This window comes from Ictalurus furcatus, chromosome 4 (genome assembly GCF_023375685.1).
Source record: "Ictalurus furcatus strain D&B chromosome 4, Billie_1.0, whole genome shotgun sequence".
Taxonomy (NCBI): domain Eukaryota; kingdom Metazoa; phylum Chordata; class Actinopteri; order Siluriformes; family Ictaluridae; genus Ictalurus; species Ictalurus furcatus.
Window position 1 is genome coordinate 14,761,664 of NC_071258.1, and position 16,468 is coordinate 14,778,131.

The 16,468-nt window shown below is 41.6% G+C and overlaps 1 protein-coding gene across 1 annotated transcript in view; it reads left to right on the forward strand.

Annotated features, from left to right (window-relative positions):
* The window catches only part of LOC128606753 (hydrocephalus-inducing protein homolog), a 76,250-nt gene that overhangs the window by 32,441 nt on the left and 27,341 nt on the right, over positions 1 to 16,468 (forward strand). Inside the window, exons 10-25 of the mRNA XM_053623134.1 lie at positions 121 to 276; positions 422 to 586; positions 943 to 1,113; positions 1,256 to 1,452; positions 2,242 to 2,358; positions 2,528 to 2,711; positions 2,978 to 3,119; positions 3,294 to 3,438; positions 3,536 to 3,748; positions 4,073 to 4,480; positions 7,436 to 7,654; positions 9,827 to 10,041; positions 10,543 to 10,725; positions 10,844 to 10,963; positions 11,188 to 11,347; positions 16,005 to 16,177. Coding sequence (XP_053479109.1) covers positions 121 to 276; positions 422 to 586; positions 943 to 1,113; positions 1,256 to 1,452; positions 2,242 to 2,358; positions 2,528 to 2,711; positions 2,978 to 3,119; positions 3,294 to 3,438; positions 3,536 to 3,748; positions 4,073 to 4,480; positions 7,436 to 7,654; positions 9,827 to 10,041; positions 10,543 to 10,725; positions 10,844 to 10,963; positions 11,188 to 11,347; positions 16,005 to 16,177 — 2,968 coding nt within the window. The remainder of the gene's footprint in view (positions 1 to 120; positions 277 to 421; positions 587 to 942; positions 1,114 to 1,255; positions 1,453 to 2,241; positions 2,359 to 2,527; positions 2,712 to 2,977; positions 3,120 to 3,293; positions 3,439 to 3,535; positions 3,749 to 4,072; positions 4,481 to 7,435; positions 7,655 to 9,826; positions 10,042 to 10,542; positions 10,726 to 10,843; positions 10,964 to 11,187; positions 11,348 to 16,004; positions 16,178 to 16,468) is intronic.

A 16,468-nucleotide genomic window follows, 5' to 3' on the forward strand; every position in this document is an offset into this window, starting at 1 on the left:
CAGTCAGAGATTGTATACTATATATCATGCTGTATAAAAAAAAAGGGATTGTTCTTTCTGAAAAAAATGTTCAAGGTTGTTCCAAACCTAGGCTACATCCACATGTCCCTTGTGCTTTAGCTGACTCCCGTAAAGATGTCGAGTCTTCCGATGCCAAGGAGAAGTGTGCAGGGCGAGAGGATAACTTATCAAATGCTCCAGCTGAAGAGTGCCCTCTGGACGTGGGTGAGGATGCCACATCTGTACTGTCCCAATATCGGGCATTTACTGGTAAAGGTATGCTTGCGCTGAGTTAATGAAAAATGTTCAGTACTTTTCATAACTTAATGCTCAATACTGGAGTATTTAAAAAAGTTTGATAAGATCAGGTACATTAATCAAACTGACAGTGAATAAAGAGGGCGCTGTGTTATCCTTACAGATGTGGTCAAAGACGACATCAGGACCAGCAGGGTGGGTGATCTGGAGGTGAACCCTGTGTCTAGAGCCATTGCTCACTACATGGGCATTGATTTGTCACCAGCAGGCCAAGCTGTTCACAACTGCAAAGGCATTGCCATTATAGTGCATGGTGCTCCACTCTCAGGTAGGCTGAGAATCTCTGAACCGCTTGGTTAAATAATAACACATCATGCTATTTTGTAATAATGTCACTACTCCAATTTTAGAGAAAGCAGCATACTTAGCACATTTAATTTTAAATTTGGGCCTTTACAGAGATAGCATTAATAGTACATAAGTAAATTAGATATAATATAGTGTATTTTAATCTAAGTGAGTAATGTGATATGTCTGTTCAAAGGCTTTTGTACCTCATTTTATTAATATACAACTCTTGCAGTATACTGTAAGTTCATGCCTGCAAGTCTATAGAGTGGATCTAGCTTCCATGGTCCTTTGTTTTGCCTTTGCCACTGGTAAGATGATTGTGTGTGCCTGTAGGTAAGACTGCTTTGGCTGTGAGCTTGGCACGGTACTACGGTGCTGCGTGTTTGAACATAGACTCAGTAGTGCAAGAGGCTGTGTCATCTGGAACCAGCACTGCAAGCAAGCAGGCCAGAGAGCTGTTTGGAGCCACCATTGAGTCTGTGCCAGGCACAGCAGAACATACTGGTGAATATACGTGTTCCTGGTTTATTTTCTACCTTTTTTTCCACCTTCTATTTGTAAATTTATTAGTTTAAAACTAAAGTAAGTAAACTTAGCAACTTTAATTTTGTGGATAGATTAAATTTCTGTGTCTGTGTGTTTTTAGCCCCAGCTGTGTTAAATGTGATGACTGCGGCTTGTCAGGCTGAAGGCGTTCTCAGTGTTGAGGCATTAGCCAAGCACACTTCTGAGAGTATTCAGGACACTGACTCCAAAGCCCCCACATCCACTATCTCAACAAACAATAAGACCAGCACCGTGGGAGCAAAGAAAAATGACGACTCTAATCCCACTGCTACAGTGGTAATCATCTTCAAACAGTTATTCAAAATACATAATGTATACATCTCTATAAAAACCTCACCAGTTTGAACTTCTGCACTAAACTAAAAGTTTATTGAATAACTTCACTGATTTAATGTGTTGGGAATACCATTGGACATGGAATCATAAATTAATTCTTTGTCTTTAACACATTAGACACTTTATTAATATTACTAATGATAAACACTCTCAAATTTCTTTGAGAGTTGTGTTTCTCTCCTTTCACGTCTCCTTTCACATGTCCTCCACCCCACTTTCCCTTTTTATCTTGTCAGACAAAGAATATTAACATTAGCCAGCATTATTTTTAATGTATTATAAACTCTTTGCTAAGAAACGTAACAAATTACATTTAATTTGGATGTTATTGTGGTCAAAAATATAAATTAGCACATTGTAAATTAGCCTACATTTGTCTCTCCCATAACTCAGTTGCACTGCTTTATGAAGGCCTTTATTAGATTATTTCTTGCAATCAGTCAAAAAAGAAGTGTGTAGTATTTATATTTTAACTAATTGGATTGTAACATATTTCCAACACACTGTATTATATAGTAACATATTGTACTGAATAAGTAAGAATATTGTAATATGTAAAATATTTTTATACATAGGATTATGCTAGACTGGACTCTATAATGATATGCCTGCTATATTCATCTCAGGAAGAATGCTGCTTACCTTTAATAATGTAATTTATATACAGTTTTTGTGTGAATTAAATTGAATGTGAGGTGAGTTCAATTACAGTTTATTGGTTATGTGCAGGCTGGTCCAACTCACAGGCTCCCTAATGAGAATGTGAGTCAGGTGGGTGAGCTGGGAGGCATGAATAGTTTATTGCCTGATGATCTCCTGGTAGAGATCCTGTCAGAGAGACTACAGGTAAGAACCACCACAATGTTTATGACCACCACAACATGATTTGACTGCATTATTGAACATACTGTACTGTGTGTTTAACATTCCTTTTCAATGCTATGTTTCTTTATTATTGTACAAAATGCTTCCTTGCTTTGATGTATGTCAGTTATGCATTTCCATTGTGCTGTAGCTTAGCGACTGCGACCGAGGCGTTGTGATTGATGGCTTGGAAACAATGTACTGCAGCTTTCCAAGCACTATGCTCCATGTCATCTTCAAAGCTTTCAACAACCGCCAGCACATCTATGTTATCAACCTCACCGATAGCTACTTTGAATTCAGATCCAGAGAGAGAGCTCAACTGGAGATGACAGGTGATGGTGGAAGGGAAAAAAAGGGAACAGGAGAAAAGAAGATATTGAGAGGGTAGAAATAAGAGAGAAGGAAGTTAAAGGGAAAATAGGAAATACTGTGAAAAGAGAGGAGTGTATTAAACTATTGAATAAAAAACATATCTATAGGGTACATATTACCTTACTAGCATTTATTTAAATGAGCACATTCATGCACAGAATTAGACAGATTAATAGAGCAGTAAATTAACGAGTGCAATTAACAAAACTTGTTTGCATGTGATCAGAGGCCTTACAAATGGAACAGACTGAAAGAGAAAAGCTGCATGTGCAGGAGATGGATGAGGATGAGTATGACGCCCTGTGTGAGGAAAAGAAAGCATATGCAGACCTTCAGCACTTGGAGATGCTAAAGGAACATATGTACAGGTAATCTTCAGCTCCATGGAAGTTTTACTAAAAATAAAATTAAATAAAAAATATATATATACATTGTATATTTTTATCACATGGTTTTAAGTTTATAACTGAATCTGGGAAACCAGGCTGTTGATTTTAAAGTAATAATAATGGTATAAAATTAAATTTGATTATGGATTATAGCAAGCAAGAGAGTGAGCAGGAGAAGAGGCATCAGGAGGAGAAGCTCAGAGAGGAGGAGGAGCTGAAGAAAAAATACAAGAAGGGAAAAAAGGAAATACTTCCAGAGGATTTAACAGAAAGGAGAAGTCAGTTGGGAGTTGCCCAGGTCAGAGATGCTGGTAGTTTAAAAAACAAAAAAAAAAAAAACATGCTATTGCAAGAAAAAAAAGATTATTTTGATTTGATATGCTTCCTATATATAGCCTGTTGTAGAACTGCACTCTGACACTGGACTGGAACAGCAGCCTAAAGGGGGTAGAAAGATGTCTTCCCGCACAGAAGCCAAAGACTCACTTTTAGAGGGTGCCGGAGAACTTGATGAAGGAGGCAAAAAGAAAGCCAAAGATGGCAAAGACAGCAAGCCAACTGGCCATGATAATTCTTTACTGCCACTGGATGAACTGGAGAAAGAACTGGTCAGTTTGAGCCAGTGCTAAATCAATACTAACTGTTAAAGTTAACTGTTTGTTTGTATTTGCTGGTATTTTCTCATTTGTAAGTCGGTTTGGATAAAAGCGTCTGCTAAATGAATAAATGTAAATGTAAATGTAAAGTCATAAAATAGATATCTTATAAAAGCATGTGAGGTGCTTTAGCTGAAACTGGGTAAATCCAAGCCTAATCTCTTTTCTTACCTCACTATAAAAAGGAGAGCTTAACCCTACTTAGTTTGCAACATTTTAGATAAAGCTCATATACTCGGCCTAATTCCAGCATTTCTTTGGGTCTCATGTTACCAGATAACTGAGGCCGAAAGGCAGTTGTTTTCCCGCTTCCAGCTATACGAGCAGAGCCAACCACTGATCCAGCACATGCTGCAGAACTGGGATAGGACTCAGGGCCTCCTGCTGAATTCTCTTCCTTCAGAGGATCAGCACCAGGGGCCTGAGGAAGCCTCAGAACATCATAAGCTACCCAGCAAGAGGGCCAAAAAGGAGCGGGAGAAGGAGAGGATGAAAATGGACACTGCTGAGCCTAAGCTGCTGTCTCCAACCCCCAGCCAGACTCAGCTGTTGCCCAATGGCAAGGGCTCGGAGAATGAGCTGGCAATAGAGTTCATCCCCCACACCTGCATTTCTATCAGCAAAAAAGAGGAGGCAAGCATAGACAAGCTTCTAGACAGCATGAAGCTTCCATCACGTGATGAGGTACTGCAAACTGAAATAAGTGTCTAAGCCCTCAGTAAAGCCTGATAAACTCCAGTTGGTCTATATTCTCATTCTGTACAGCTTTGTAAAAAATAATAATAATAATAAATAAAAATTAAAAAGCAACATACAGTTGTGAAAAAATAAGTACACCCCATAGAAATTGATGGCTTTTTTGACATATTTGGACAAACAAATGTTTGATCATCTTTGAAATATGCATATTAATGAAGTTGACATACTTGAACAAAACCACAAGGAAACAGATATTTCAGTTATTCAACAGAAATATCAATAGATGTATGTGGAAAAAGTAAGTACACCCTTGGCCTCAGAAGCCAGTATTGCTACCTTTAGCAGACATATGGTCTTGTAGGCATTTTACATAATTGTCCACCAGGCTTGCTGGAATTTTTGACCTCTCTTCCATTTAATATTCTTTTAGTTGCAAGATGTTTGAGGGTTTTCTTGCATGTACTGCCCAAATTTGAACTGTACGTTTCAAATCCCCCCACAACATTTAAATGTGATTCAAATCCAGGCTTTCACTAGGCCATTCCATAACCCTCCATTTTCTCTTTTTGAGCCATTCCTTGATGGATTTGCTAGTGTGCTTAGGATCATTATCCTGTTGGAAGATCCACTTTCGGTTCAACTTCAAGTTTTAGACAGATGGCCTCACGTTATCTTCAAGCACTCTTTGATATGATGCAGAATTCATATCAAAGAACCAAATCAAAGCTGTCCAGTCTCTGAGGCAGCGAAGCAACCCCATACCATAACATTTCCACCAGTATGCTTTACAGTTGGTATGAGATGCTTCTCCTGAAAAGCTGTCTTTGGTCTGCACCAACCATGTCTGCTGTTACTGTGGCCAAACAAGTCTTTGGCCAAACGAATCTTTGATTCGTCTGTCCAGAGCACAGTATTCCAAAAGGCCTTGTCTTTGCATATGTAGTGCCCCTTTGGTGTAATACCTTTTACTTGAGGGAGCTACCCTGAGTTCTTTTCTATTTATCAAGAGAAATACCAAATACTAAATTCTTTGTGTTTTATATTACTCGGCTAATGCCTTGGGTTCCACATGCATTCCAGAATTATCCAATTAGTAAATATACTCTTTATGAAATGCCCACTATATCCCATCATACCATGATAATATCTCTCATCACTGATCAACTATCTACGATCTTAGGAAAATAGACTAACTTAAAGTGTAGAGAACTTAAGTGTAGATGTAAAGTCAATAACCAAACAAATGTTTAAACCTTTAAATTTTTTACTATTATAGTCATAAAGTATTTAACATAAAAGTTGAGTCATTAGACTTTCGGCTTCAATTTGACATTATATTCAGTTCGCAGAATCCCTTAAGAAGTTTCAAATGTCACAGTCACAGCAACAGAAAAATGTGTGCACAACACTCAAAAGATATAGGCTATTCTCCCAGATTAACCAACAAAAGCCGGCATTACCCCATAAAACAAACAAACTAATGGTACCCAGTTCCTCGTTGCAGGCCTGAATGTAGCTGGCATACGTAGAAGCCTCAAACCAAATGGCTGCTTCACCGCGAGGGCAAAAACAAAGAAGTGATACCTTTTGGTAAATCACATGGTCACACTCACACTGGGTCATTGCAAGATAGAAGAAAATGAGATGCACGCACAAGTAGGCATCCACGAAGTCCACAGCTCCTTTCTCAGTGACAAACACAGTCTCTGCCCATCCAGTCAGCTGTTCGCTAACTTATTAGCAAAGTGCACGTGTGCACTAGCATTCAAGTCTTAACAGCTAGCTCTTAGCTATTATATTCTTTCCGTGGTAATATAACGTCTTTCCGAGGTTATACTCGCCACAGATAGCTTATTCCACCACTAAAGTCACATATAGTGCTCTGGTCGACTACTTAACTTGCAGTGATGGTACATGAGAAAAACGCAGCTAGCGAATCCACACTCCTTCCACACGCACACTCTTCTCTCTTCTCTCTCTCGTTTCTCTCTCTCGTCCCGTGACCTGACGCTCACTCCTGATTGGCCCATTGACCTTTTCATCCACTTACATCCACTCCCAAAATACACAGGTAATATAGCATCACTCATAATATAGCCAACCCTTCAACTCTATTTAAGAACTTATTCGAGGACTGAATCAACTTAAATAATGACACTATTTTCCACCTCGCTACACCTATATGCTCACTGGTAAACTGTAGTGTTGCAAAATGCTTTTTTCTGGCAAATTGTGCATCCTCTTTCTGATTGTAGAAGCATGCCCTTTGTCACCAACAGTTGCAACACTTGGTAGCAGATCCTGTGGTGAAATATTGGGGTTCTTGACTTCTTTTTGAATCAGACGGTCTACTCTTTTGCTGAATTTGCTGGGATGGGCAGTCCTGGTCAAATTGGAAGTTGTTTGAAATCTGTGCCATTTGTAGATGATGTTCCTTTCAGTGGAATGATCTATTTCAAATAATTTGGAGATCATTTTAAATGTGGGCGTCCACACAACCTTTTTTCTGAGGGCCTTACAGAACTCTTTAGATCTTGGCATGATGACACCACACACCTCAATAGCAAAGGGAAGACCAGACACTAGATGTGAGAGGGGTATAAATAAGACAGGTTCCACCTACACTCCCTAAGCAGGTTCTAATCACTTGAACACCTGATTCTAATTTTATGGATTTGAAGATGTGATAAATGTAGGGATGTGCTTATTTTCCATGTAACTTTTTTATTCATTTAAATTGTGAAAATTACTACAAAATGTAATTTTATGTGTCATTTGATAGTGTGTAAACTTTATTAATAGGTACTGTTTCAAAGAGGATCAAATGTTTGCTTGTCCAAATATGTCATAGGGTGTGCTTATTTTTTGACATGGCTGTATAAGGTAATAAATGCAAATCCCAGAACTGATGTTTTACTCACCCTCCGATGTTGTCCCTAGGTTTTGGATGGGTTAGGGCTTGGACCCGCAGGTCCACCTATTCCTCCTCCCATGCTGTTCTCAATAGTCCCATACCCCAAAAGGAGAGTGGTGTCCAGCTTTCGTCTTACTCCTGGCTGCTTCACCTTCTTAATGCCCTCATCTCTGGAAGACTCAGCCGAGGAGAAGCGGGAGATTGACTTGGAGACAGAAGCCCTAAGCCCCACAGTGTCTGCAAAGGTCTGTGGATACTTTTCCTTGAGCAATATTTAAAAAAAAAAAAAAAAAAGAAAAAAGAAAAAGAATTTACATTAGAGAAACATCATGGGACTCCCTAATGGTGGAACATAAAATGTTTGCCCTATTGTTTGGAGATCAAATCTTGCAAGTTCAAATCTTGATTTCACATTCATTGGTGCAAGGGAGCAAAATTGGCTGTGCTGTCTGGGTTTTGAAGGAATGTTATACTGTCTCTTACTTGTCAATATCAGCAACACTAGCCAATCGTGGGCATCTGTGAGCTCATATACAGTGGGGAAATAAGTATTGGATACGTCAACAACATTTTTTTCAGTAAATATATTTCCAATGGGGCTATTCACATGACATTTTCACCAGAAGTTGGTATTAACTCAAGAAATCCGGGGATATAAAGAATTCACAACATTAAAGTCCATAAATGAAGTTATGTGTAATAAAGTGGAATGACACAGGAAAAAAGTATTGAACACGCTATCTGAAATTTATTTAAAACTTAGTAGAGAAGCCTTTGTTTGTAATGACAGCTTCAAGATGCTTCCTGTATGAAGAAATTAATCGGCGGCAGTATTCAGGTGTGATTTTGACCGATTCTTCTAAACATTTTGTCTTTAAATCTTGTTCAATTGGATTCAAGTCAGGTGATTGACTGGGCCATTCTAACACCTTGATTTTTTTTTCTCTGAAACCAATTGAGAGTTTCCTTTGCTGTATGCTTTGGATCGTTGTCCTGCTGGAAGTTCCACCCACGTCTCATCTTCATCATTCTGGTGCATGGCAGCAGATTCTTCTCAAGAATCATGAGGGAAAGGTCTCCATTCATTGTTCCTTCAATTATATGAAGTCTGCCAGTACCATGTGATGAAAAACAGCCCCACACCATGATGCTTCCACCTCCAAACTTCACTGTTGGTATAGGGTTTTAAGGGTGATGTGCAGCGGCATTTCTTCTCCAAATACGGTGACAGCCAAAAAGTTAAATTTTTTCTCTCGTCTGACCAGACTACAACTCTCCCAGTATTTTATAGGATTGTCCAAATGAGTTGTAGCAAACTTTAAATGAGCTTCAACATGCCTTTTCTTTAGTAATGGAGTCTTGCGAGGTGAGCATGAGCAGTGGAGTGCATTGCCTATTGTTTTCTCTGTGACGATGGCACCTGCTGCCTCAAGTGTTTCTGGAGCTCTTTCCAAGTGGTCATTGGCTCTTGGTTGCCTCTTTTGACTATTCTTCTGACTCCCTGGTCAGAAATCTTGCGAGGTTCTCCTGTGCGTGGCTGGTTGAAGACGGAGTGACGTTGCTTCCACTTGCAGATAATGGCCCCAATAGTGCTTACTGGAGGACTCAGTTTTGAAATATATCTGTATCCGATTCCATCGATATGTTTTGCAACAATAAGGTTCTGAAGGACTTGGGAGAACTCTTTGCTTTTAACCATCATGAGATGTTTCTTGTGTGACACCTTGGTAACAAAAAGCCTTTTTATAGACCATCAATTTACTAACCCAGCTGATATGAATTTGCATAATTACTTACGGATTTCAGCTTGTTCCTTGCCTTACCTTGCCTTGGAGAACTGCTTTTTCTTAGCGTGTTCAATACTTTTTTCCTGTGTCATTCCACTTTGTTACACATAATTTTATTTATGGACTTTACTATTGTGAATTCTTTATATTTCCAGATTTCTTGAGTTAATACTGATGTCTGGTGAAAATTTCATGTTAAATGGAAATATATTTACTGAAAAAAATGTTTACCTATCCAATACTTATTTCACCTACTGTATGTGGAAAAGGGAAGACAGCATTTTGCCCAAGTGTGTTAAGCTGCCATGATGAAGCATTACTGTTCAAAAAGATTGAACTGGCTAGTTGCCTGGCTTCATGTATCTTGGTGGAAGCATATGTTAGCCTTCACCCTCTTTGATTGGTAGCTGTCATGTGATAAGGGAGAGCTGGCTGGTGGGTGACAATTGGCAGGTGACACAAGGAAAAATAATGGGGGGAAAATATCATCTATGGTGCTTTTAATATGATTGTATTTTTGGTTGGACAGTTCTGCTCAGAAGCTTTATTTGATTGATACGTTTAGTCTAACTTTAAAAAGACTTGATGATTAGTGAAATAGACACTTGGTTGTTTGCTTTGCCTGCTTAGGAGGATGTTACAATCCTGAACAAAGGCAAAGGGAAAAAGGCCCCAGTGAAAGAGGAATCAGCCAAGGGGACCACAAAAGACAAGCGGCGAGTTCCTGCAAAAAAAGGAAGCAAGAGCATAGACTCTCATTCATCTCCATTGAACACGGGCACCCCCTTATCTGAAACTGACCACAGCAAGTCTCTTACAGATTGTCTTACAGACCACATCCAGAGGTATTTTGTTAAATATCTATCTATCTATCTGTCTATCTATCCATATATATATATATATATATATATATATATATATATATATAGTCCCGCCGGGGCCGTGTGTGCAGAGTTTGCATGTTCTCCCCGTGCTGCGGGGGTTTCCTCCGGGTACTCCGGTTTCCTCCCCCAGTCCAAAGACATGCATGGTAGGCTGATTGGCGTGTCTAAAGTGTCCGTAGTGTATGAATGGGTGTGTGAGTGTGCCCTGCGATGGACTGGCACCCAGGGTGAACCCCGCCTTGTGCCCGATGCTCCCTGGGATAGGCTCCAGGTTCCCCGTGACCCTGAAAAGGGGTAAGCGGTTGAAGATGGATGGAGATATATATATATATATATATATAAATATTTTACTCATTTAACTTTTTTTTTTTACAGTAAACCTGATTATGTTCTTCTTATGTACAATCATTTTTGCTTTTGTTACTATTGTTTTTTGATGATTTCATCCTCATTCTCATGAAGGCTCACTCATTTTCGCTGGGTTGTGCCGGCAAATGGAGAAGTGACCCTGAAACTGTGGTACCACTCATCTGTGCCTGGTGATTTTAAACAGACTCTGGGGTTTGAAGTGATGGGGACCAAGCGCTGCTATCAGCTCTACTGCAGAGGCATCTGTGCTTTCCCATCCATCAGCAAAGACTATAAGTGAGTATTACTTGCAGAACTGGAGAACAGGCAGTAGACCTGTGACCAGAACCCATTTTAGCAACTGTTTGCCCATATTCTGTTGTTTATTCGGATGGGTTTTATTTGTGTATTATAGGACAGTGTTTGCCCACTGTAAAAAGGCCATGCAGAAAGAGAATGACTTACAGAAGACGTACATCATCCGCTCAGGCCTTTATGACTTCGGGCCCCTGCTTTGTGGAAGAACTAGAGACAGGTGCTTTATTTTTCTTGCTCTTAGAATTTAAGTATGCATTCCCTAATAATAATAATTCCCTCAAATATTACTTATAGTGCTCATACATATAGAAATTATTTAAATAATGTGTCAAATGCATACTCTTGGAAAATAACCATATTATCACATTGTTATGAAGGGGAATTTGTAAATGAGATGACAAAAGGAATTATTAAGTTACAACATTGTAGCTCTTTACATAGGTACAAGGAAAAGAAGTCCCCAGAAAACACAGAAAGACTAGTAATACACAACAACTCCCCCATGGAGGCAGAGGTTCATTTCTGCCTCAACCGGGACACAAAATCCACCACATTCATCCTGGACCCTCTGAGCATGGTTCTTAAGCCCAATGAGAGAAAGGTATGTCTTAATACAAAATTTCAATACAGAAAACTTTTTTAGGGAATAAAGGCTGTAAGGGTTAGTGACCCTGGACAGAATTTGAACCTAGGTGATGGTGGTGATGACCCAACAACTTAATCACTGCTCCACAGGCTAGACTGGGCTCAATTGCAGAGAAACGACAAGAGACAGAGATAGGAGGGAAAAAAACAGACAAATCTTTACTCCAAAACATTCCACAAGACAGCAATCAGAGATCAAAAAACAATCCAACCATTAAACAGACGAATCCTCAATCCAAAAAATAAGCAATCATGTAAAATTCACAAAAGAGTCAGACAGGCAGCAAAAGAAAAAGCATTAGTAACAAAATGGCAAAGACAGTTGCTGGGTACTCACGTGAGGAACAAGAGAACTGTACAAAGAACAAAGAAACGGAGGGTTTAAATAGCCTACCAAATCAGAGACAGTTGAAAACAATAAAGAAGGTTAACAAAATAAATCAAAAGAAAAACACAAAGGCAGAATGTCTTCATCTAGTGTTCAAAATCCATAAAATACAAACAGGAATGGCTCCTGGTGTTTCTCTGGGGACAATCAGAATGGTGTAACTGGAAATCCCGCATTAAGTCTTGGTCAAGAATTTTCCAGAGAGAAACCCAGGAGCATTCTTCTGGGCCATAGCACTCCCAGTCCACCAAGTACTGGATGTGTGCACAGACTGATTGAAATCCAGCAGGCAGCGGACAGTGGAGGCAGGCTAGCCCTTGATGACACAAGGAGGAGGGTGTGTTGCAGGGGATATGGGGCTGGTGATTGATCCACATGGATTGAGAAAGAAGGAGACGGTATGCCACATGCATTGATCCTTTGCAGCACCTTGATAGGGCTGATGAACTTAGGGGGGTGAGTGGGGAAGTGGGGTGTTCACGGGATATTAACTGCAGGGAGGATGTGCGCGAGTTGGGGCAGGTCTGCACCGGAGGTTGGCCTGAAGCTGTTGGTGCTGAGAAGCCCATTGTAGACCCCTCCACGCCTTTCATCCAGGTGCGCTGACAGCAATGGACAAACCTCTGTGTTGAAGGGACCGTGACATTGGGCTCCTGCTCCGGGAACAGTGCGAGCTGGTACCCGAACTGGCACTCAAACGGGGAAATCCAAGTAGAAAAGCAGCATATAGGGTTGTGCACATACTCTGACCACAGGAGGTAGTTGCGCAAGGAACTTGGGGTAGTGGATGCCAGTGTCATCTCCAGGTCTTGCTTCAACGTCTCTGTCTGGCCATTGGACTGAGAATGGAAACCAGAGGAGAGGCTGGCTGACAGAATGTCTTCCAGAACTAGAAGGTAAACTGCGGCTGTCCTGTGGGAGAGCCATGGTTCTGTGGGAGACCATAAACTCAACATATGTGTACACATTAGTTCAGCAGTAACTTGAGCAGAGAGAAGTTTATAGTAGGTAAAGGGATCAAATGGCATGCCTTGGAGAATCTATCATTCATCACTAGAGTGACTGAATTAATGACTGAATTACCTTGAGAGGTGGGAGGTCCTGTTATGAAGTCTAGCAATATGGGGGACCAGGGTTGTTTGGGGATGGGTAGTGGATTGAAAAGGACGTTTTCTAAATCCTGTGTATCTGCTTCTATGCTGGGCCACCAAAAGCACCTTTTGTTGAAGTCAAGGGTCCACATTGTACCTGGGTGACCAGCAAGTTATCAACCATGAAACCCCCTTTGCAATACCTGGGTGTGTACAGAAGCAAGGACAAAAGTCAGTTAGGAGCACCTCCTGGCTCTGGCTCTCCCTGCTGTGCCCATTAGACAACAGTCTCAATTCCCCAGTGAACTGGGGCTACAATGCTGGAACTAGGGGCAGTTCAGGGTCTCAGGTTAACTGGAATCAGAACAGTAGGAGATATTAAACTGAAATCTTTTGAAAAACAGAGCCCAGCTGGCCTGATGGGGGTTAAGTCTGGATATATTTGAGATTCTTATGGTCAGGCCACACAGTGAATGGTTGTTGGGCCCCCCTGACCACTGCTTACATTCCTCCAAGGCCAATTTGATTGTCAGCCGTCTCTGTTGCCAACACTGAATTCATTCCATGGGGGACAGCCAGTGTGAAAAAAAAGTATAGGTGGAGTTTCTTGTCAGATGACCACTGAGACAGCACCCCTCCAACACCCACCTCTGAAGCTTCCACCTCCACAATGAAAGGGAGGGCTGGGTCAGGCAGGTCTAGGACTGGAGCTGAAGTGAAGCACCTCCTGAGCTTGGAGAAAGTCTCCAAGGTTGCAATGGACTTTAACAGGAAACATGGCAAGCATATCACACATGATACAGTTGCCAGAATTGGGAGAGATGACTCCTTTGTGTTTACAAAGAAGTGGCAATTGTGTAGAGGATATTTTGTAAATAAAGTGTAGCGAGCCTAGACAGCGGTGGGCTGAGCACAGACACACAAGAGACCATTTCTGGGGTAAAAGTGCAGAGTTTATTTAAATTCCGTGAGGGTGTGGGGTGCAAAGGAGGTGCAATGGGATGAAGTGCTCGGGGCCAGAGTCATCCACGGGGCTGCCGGGGCCGTGCTGGGGGCTTTCCAAGTGGCTGAGATCCAGTTCTGCAGTCAGACATCTCAGTGGGTGCAGCCAGGGGGCGAAATCCTCCGATTCCTTCGAATCCTCTGCAAGAGAGACAAAACAAATTATCATGCATACTTCGGGGGCCCTCTCTCTCTTTTCTAGCAGAGGATGGCCCTTTTATTCTCTCCCGTCGGCTGCTGGATGGTGCAGAGCGGCCACGCTGATCATCAGCCGCCAGCCATGTGTGTCGGCGGCTCCACCCCGCAGCCACGCGTTCTCTGGCTGTTCAAAACATTGGTGGTGCTGAAGCGGAGCTGTCTCTTCAACACCATAGCAGTAGTCGCGGGAGGAGCACTCCCTGTCCTGTGGCCTGTGGCCACCAGCCACCGGCCTGTCGCCACAAAAGTTACATTTTGAAAAAAAATGTTAATTTCCCCTATATATGGAGACTTTTGGGACATCCTGTATTCATCCATAGCTTTGGTCTCAAATGCAGAGAAAGAAAAGATTCTTCCCCTTGGGGTGCTAGTATTGCAGGTCAATGGAGCAGTCATAGGATCAGTGCGGAAGAAGACTGGTTGCCTTCTTCTTAGTGAACACTTCCTACAGGTCATGATACTCAGGAGGGACTCAGGACAACTCGGGAAGTTTTAGAGACTCGGAAGATGATGGAGAAGGTGCAGGGAAGGCATGTGGCATGGTAGGTGGGACCCTGATCGAGCATGTAGCCCAGTGGACTAGTAGAGTTGAGGGGTATGGCTGCTGTCGAAGGGCGTGCTGTTGCCCACCTCAAGAAAGGGAGGTGGAAAGGAGGACCATAACTGGAGAACACTTTGGGGTGAAGGTGGGTCCCATCACAGTCCGCCCTACTGGAACTGGGCTTTTCTTGATAACTCTGGGCAAGTGGACCTGAAATGATCTGGTTTCCCACAGTAGAGGCAACACCTCTCACATACACCAGCTCAGCTCAGTCTCGGAGAGTTGTGTCCCTCCTGACCGCATAGCTTCCTCTGATGAATTGGAGTCTTGGGAGCAATCTAGAAGTGAAGTCCTAGACCTGATACTGAGTGCTGAAGAATGGCATTCCATTTGTCTCTCATGGAGTTGGTTGTCCAGCCAAATTGAGAGGGCATGCAATGCATTCAAGTCCCTCTCTGCATCCCTTGAGGCCGGTTCATCCTTGATGGGGTCCGAGAGACTATTCTGAAATGCCGCTATAAGTGCTTCCTGGTTCCACTGGCTCTCAGCAGCCAGTGTACAGCTCACAGCACCCTCCTGGATTCCCATCGAACCTTTGAGGGGCAGGTAGACATGGCTCATCTGTGGGGGCTAGTAGGGTTATAGGGTGCCGGTCAACACATATAGAGTGACCCCACATACTGCAGGATCTGGGTCAGCACATGCTCCTGTCACTGCTCTTTGATCAACCATTATTGACACTTGTCTTCCCATTGTGGTCCCTTGACTGGCCACTGCGAAATGAAGCATGTCGAGGTCGGTGGTCTCTGGGAATTCTGCTCTGCTGGGTCCATCTTGTTGGCTCAATCTTACTGTAAGGGTTGGCAACCTAGGCTAGGCTGGACTCAATTGCAGAGAAACTCCAGGAGACAGAGATAGGGGGAAAACAGAAAAATATTTACTTCAAAAAGTTACTCCAAAAACAATCCATCCGTTAAACAGAGGAACGGTAAGTCCAAAAACAAGTAATCAGGAAAAATTCACAAAAGATCCAAAGAGGCCAAAAATAACAAACAGTTAAAAAAAAAAAAGGCAAAAATCACAAAAGATCCAAAAAAAGGCAAAAATCATAAAAGAACCCAAAAGTCAAAAGGCAGGCAGCAAAAAATAAAGCAGTAGTAACAAAAGGCAAAGACAGTGGCTTAGTACACACATGAGGTACAGAGGACTGAAAAAGAACAAAGAAAAGGGAGGGTATAGCCTAGCAAATCAGAGAAAGGTGAAAACAAAGGTTAGCAAGGCAAGTCAAAAGAAAAAAACACATAGGCAGAATGTCTCCATCTAGTGTCCAAAGTATATATTGTCCATAAGGCCAGATTCATGTACTGAGCATTGTATACTGTACACTTTGCAGGAGCTCAGAGTATGGGCATACCCCACCACTCCAGGTCTTACAGAAGACAGTGTGGTGTGCTGTATTAAGGACAACCCAGAACCTGGCATCTTCTTCATCTCTTGCAGAGGAGTCCGGCCAGAGCTGGAAGTGGAGCACAAGCAACTTAATTTTGATAAGATTTTCCTGGACAGGTCAGGAGCATGATATTATGTAATGTGGTTTCCAACACATATTAGTGTTGTTATTTTTTTATGACAAATGACTGTAAAAGAAATTAATATAGACTTTTGTATGCCAACTATGTTTATAACATATTACCGTGACAGTGCCTTCCAGAATTTTTGCCACCCTTCATAAAAAGGAGCAAAAAATATTGTATAATCTTTCCAGTCGAACAGAAGAAACTATTTATCATAATTCCAACATAAAATCTACTTTTATAAAAAATAGTATTTTGTTTCAAAAATATATGTGCCAAAATT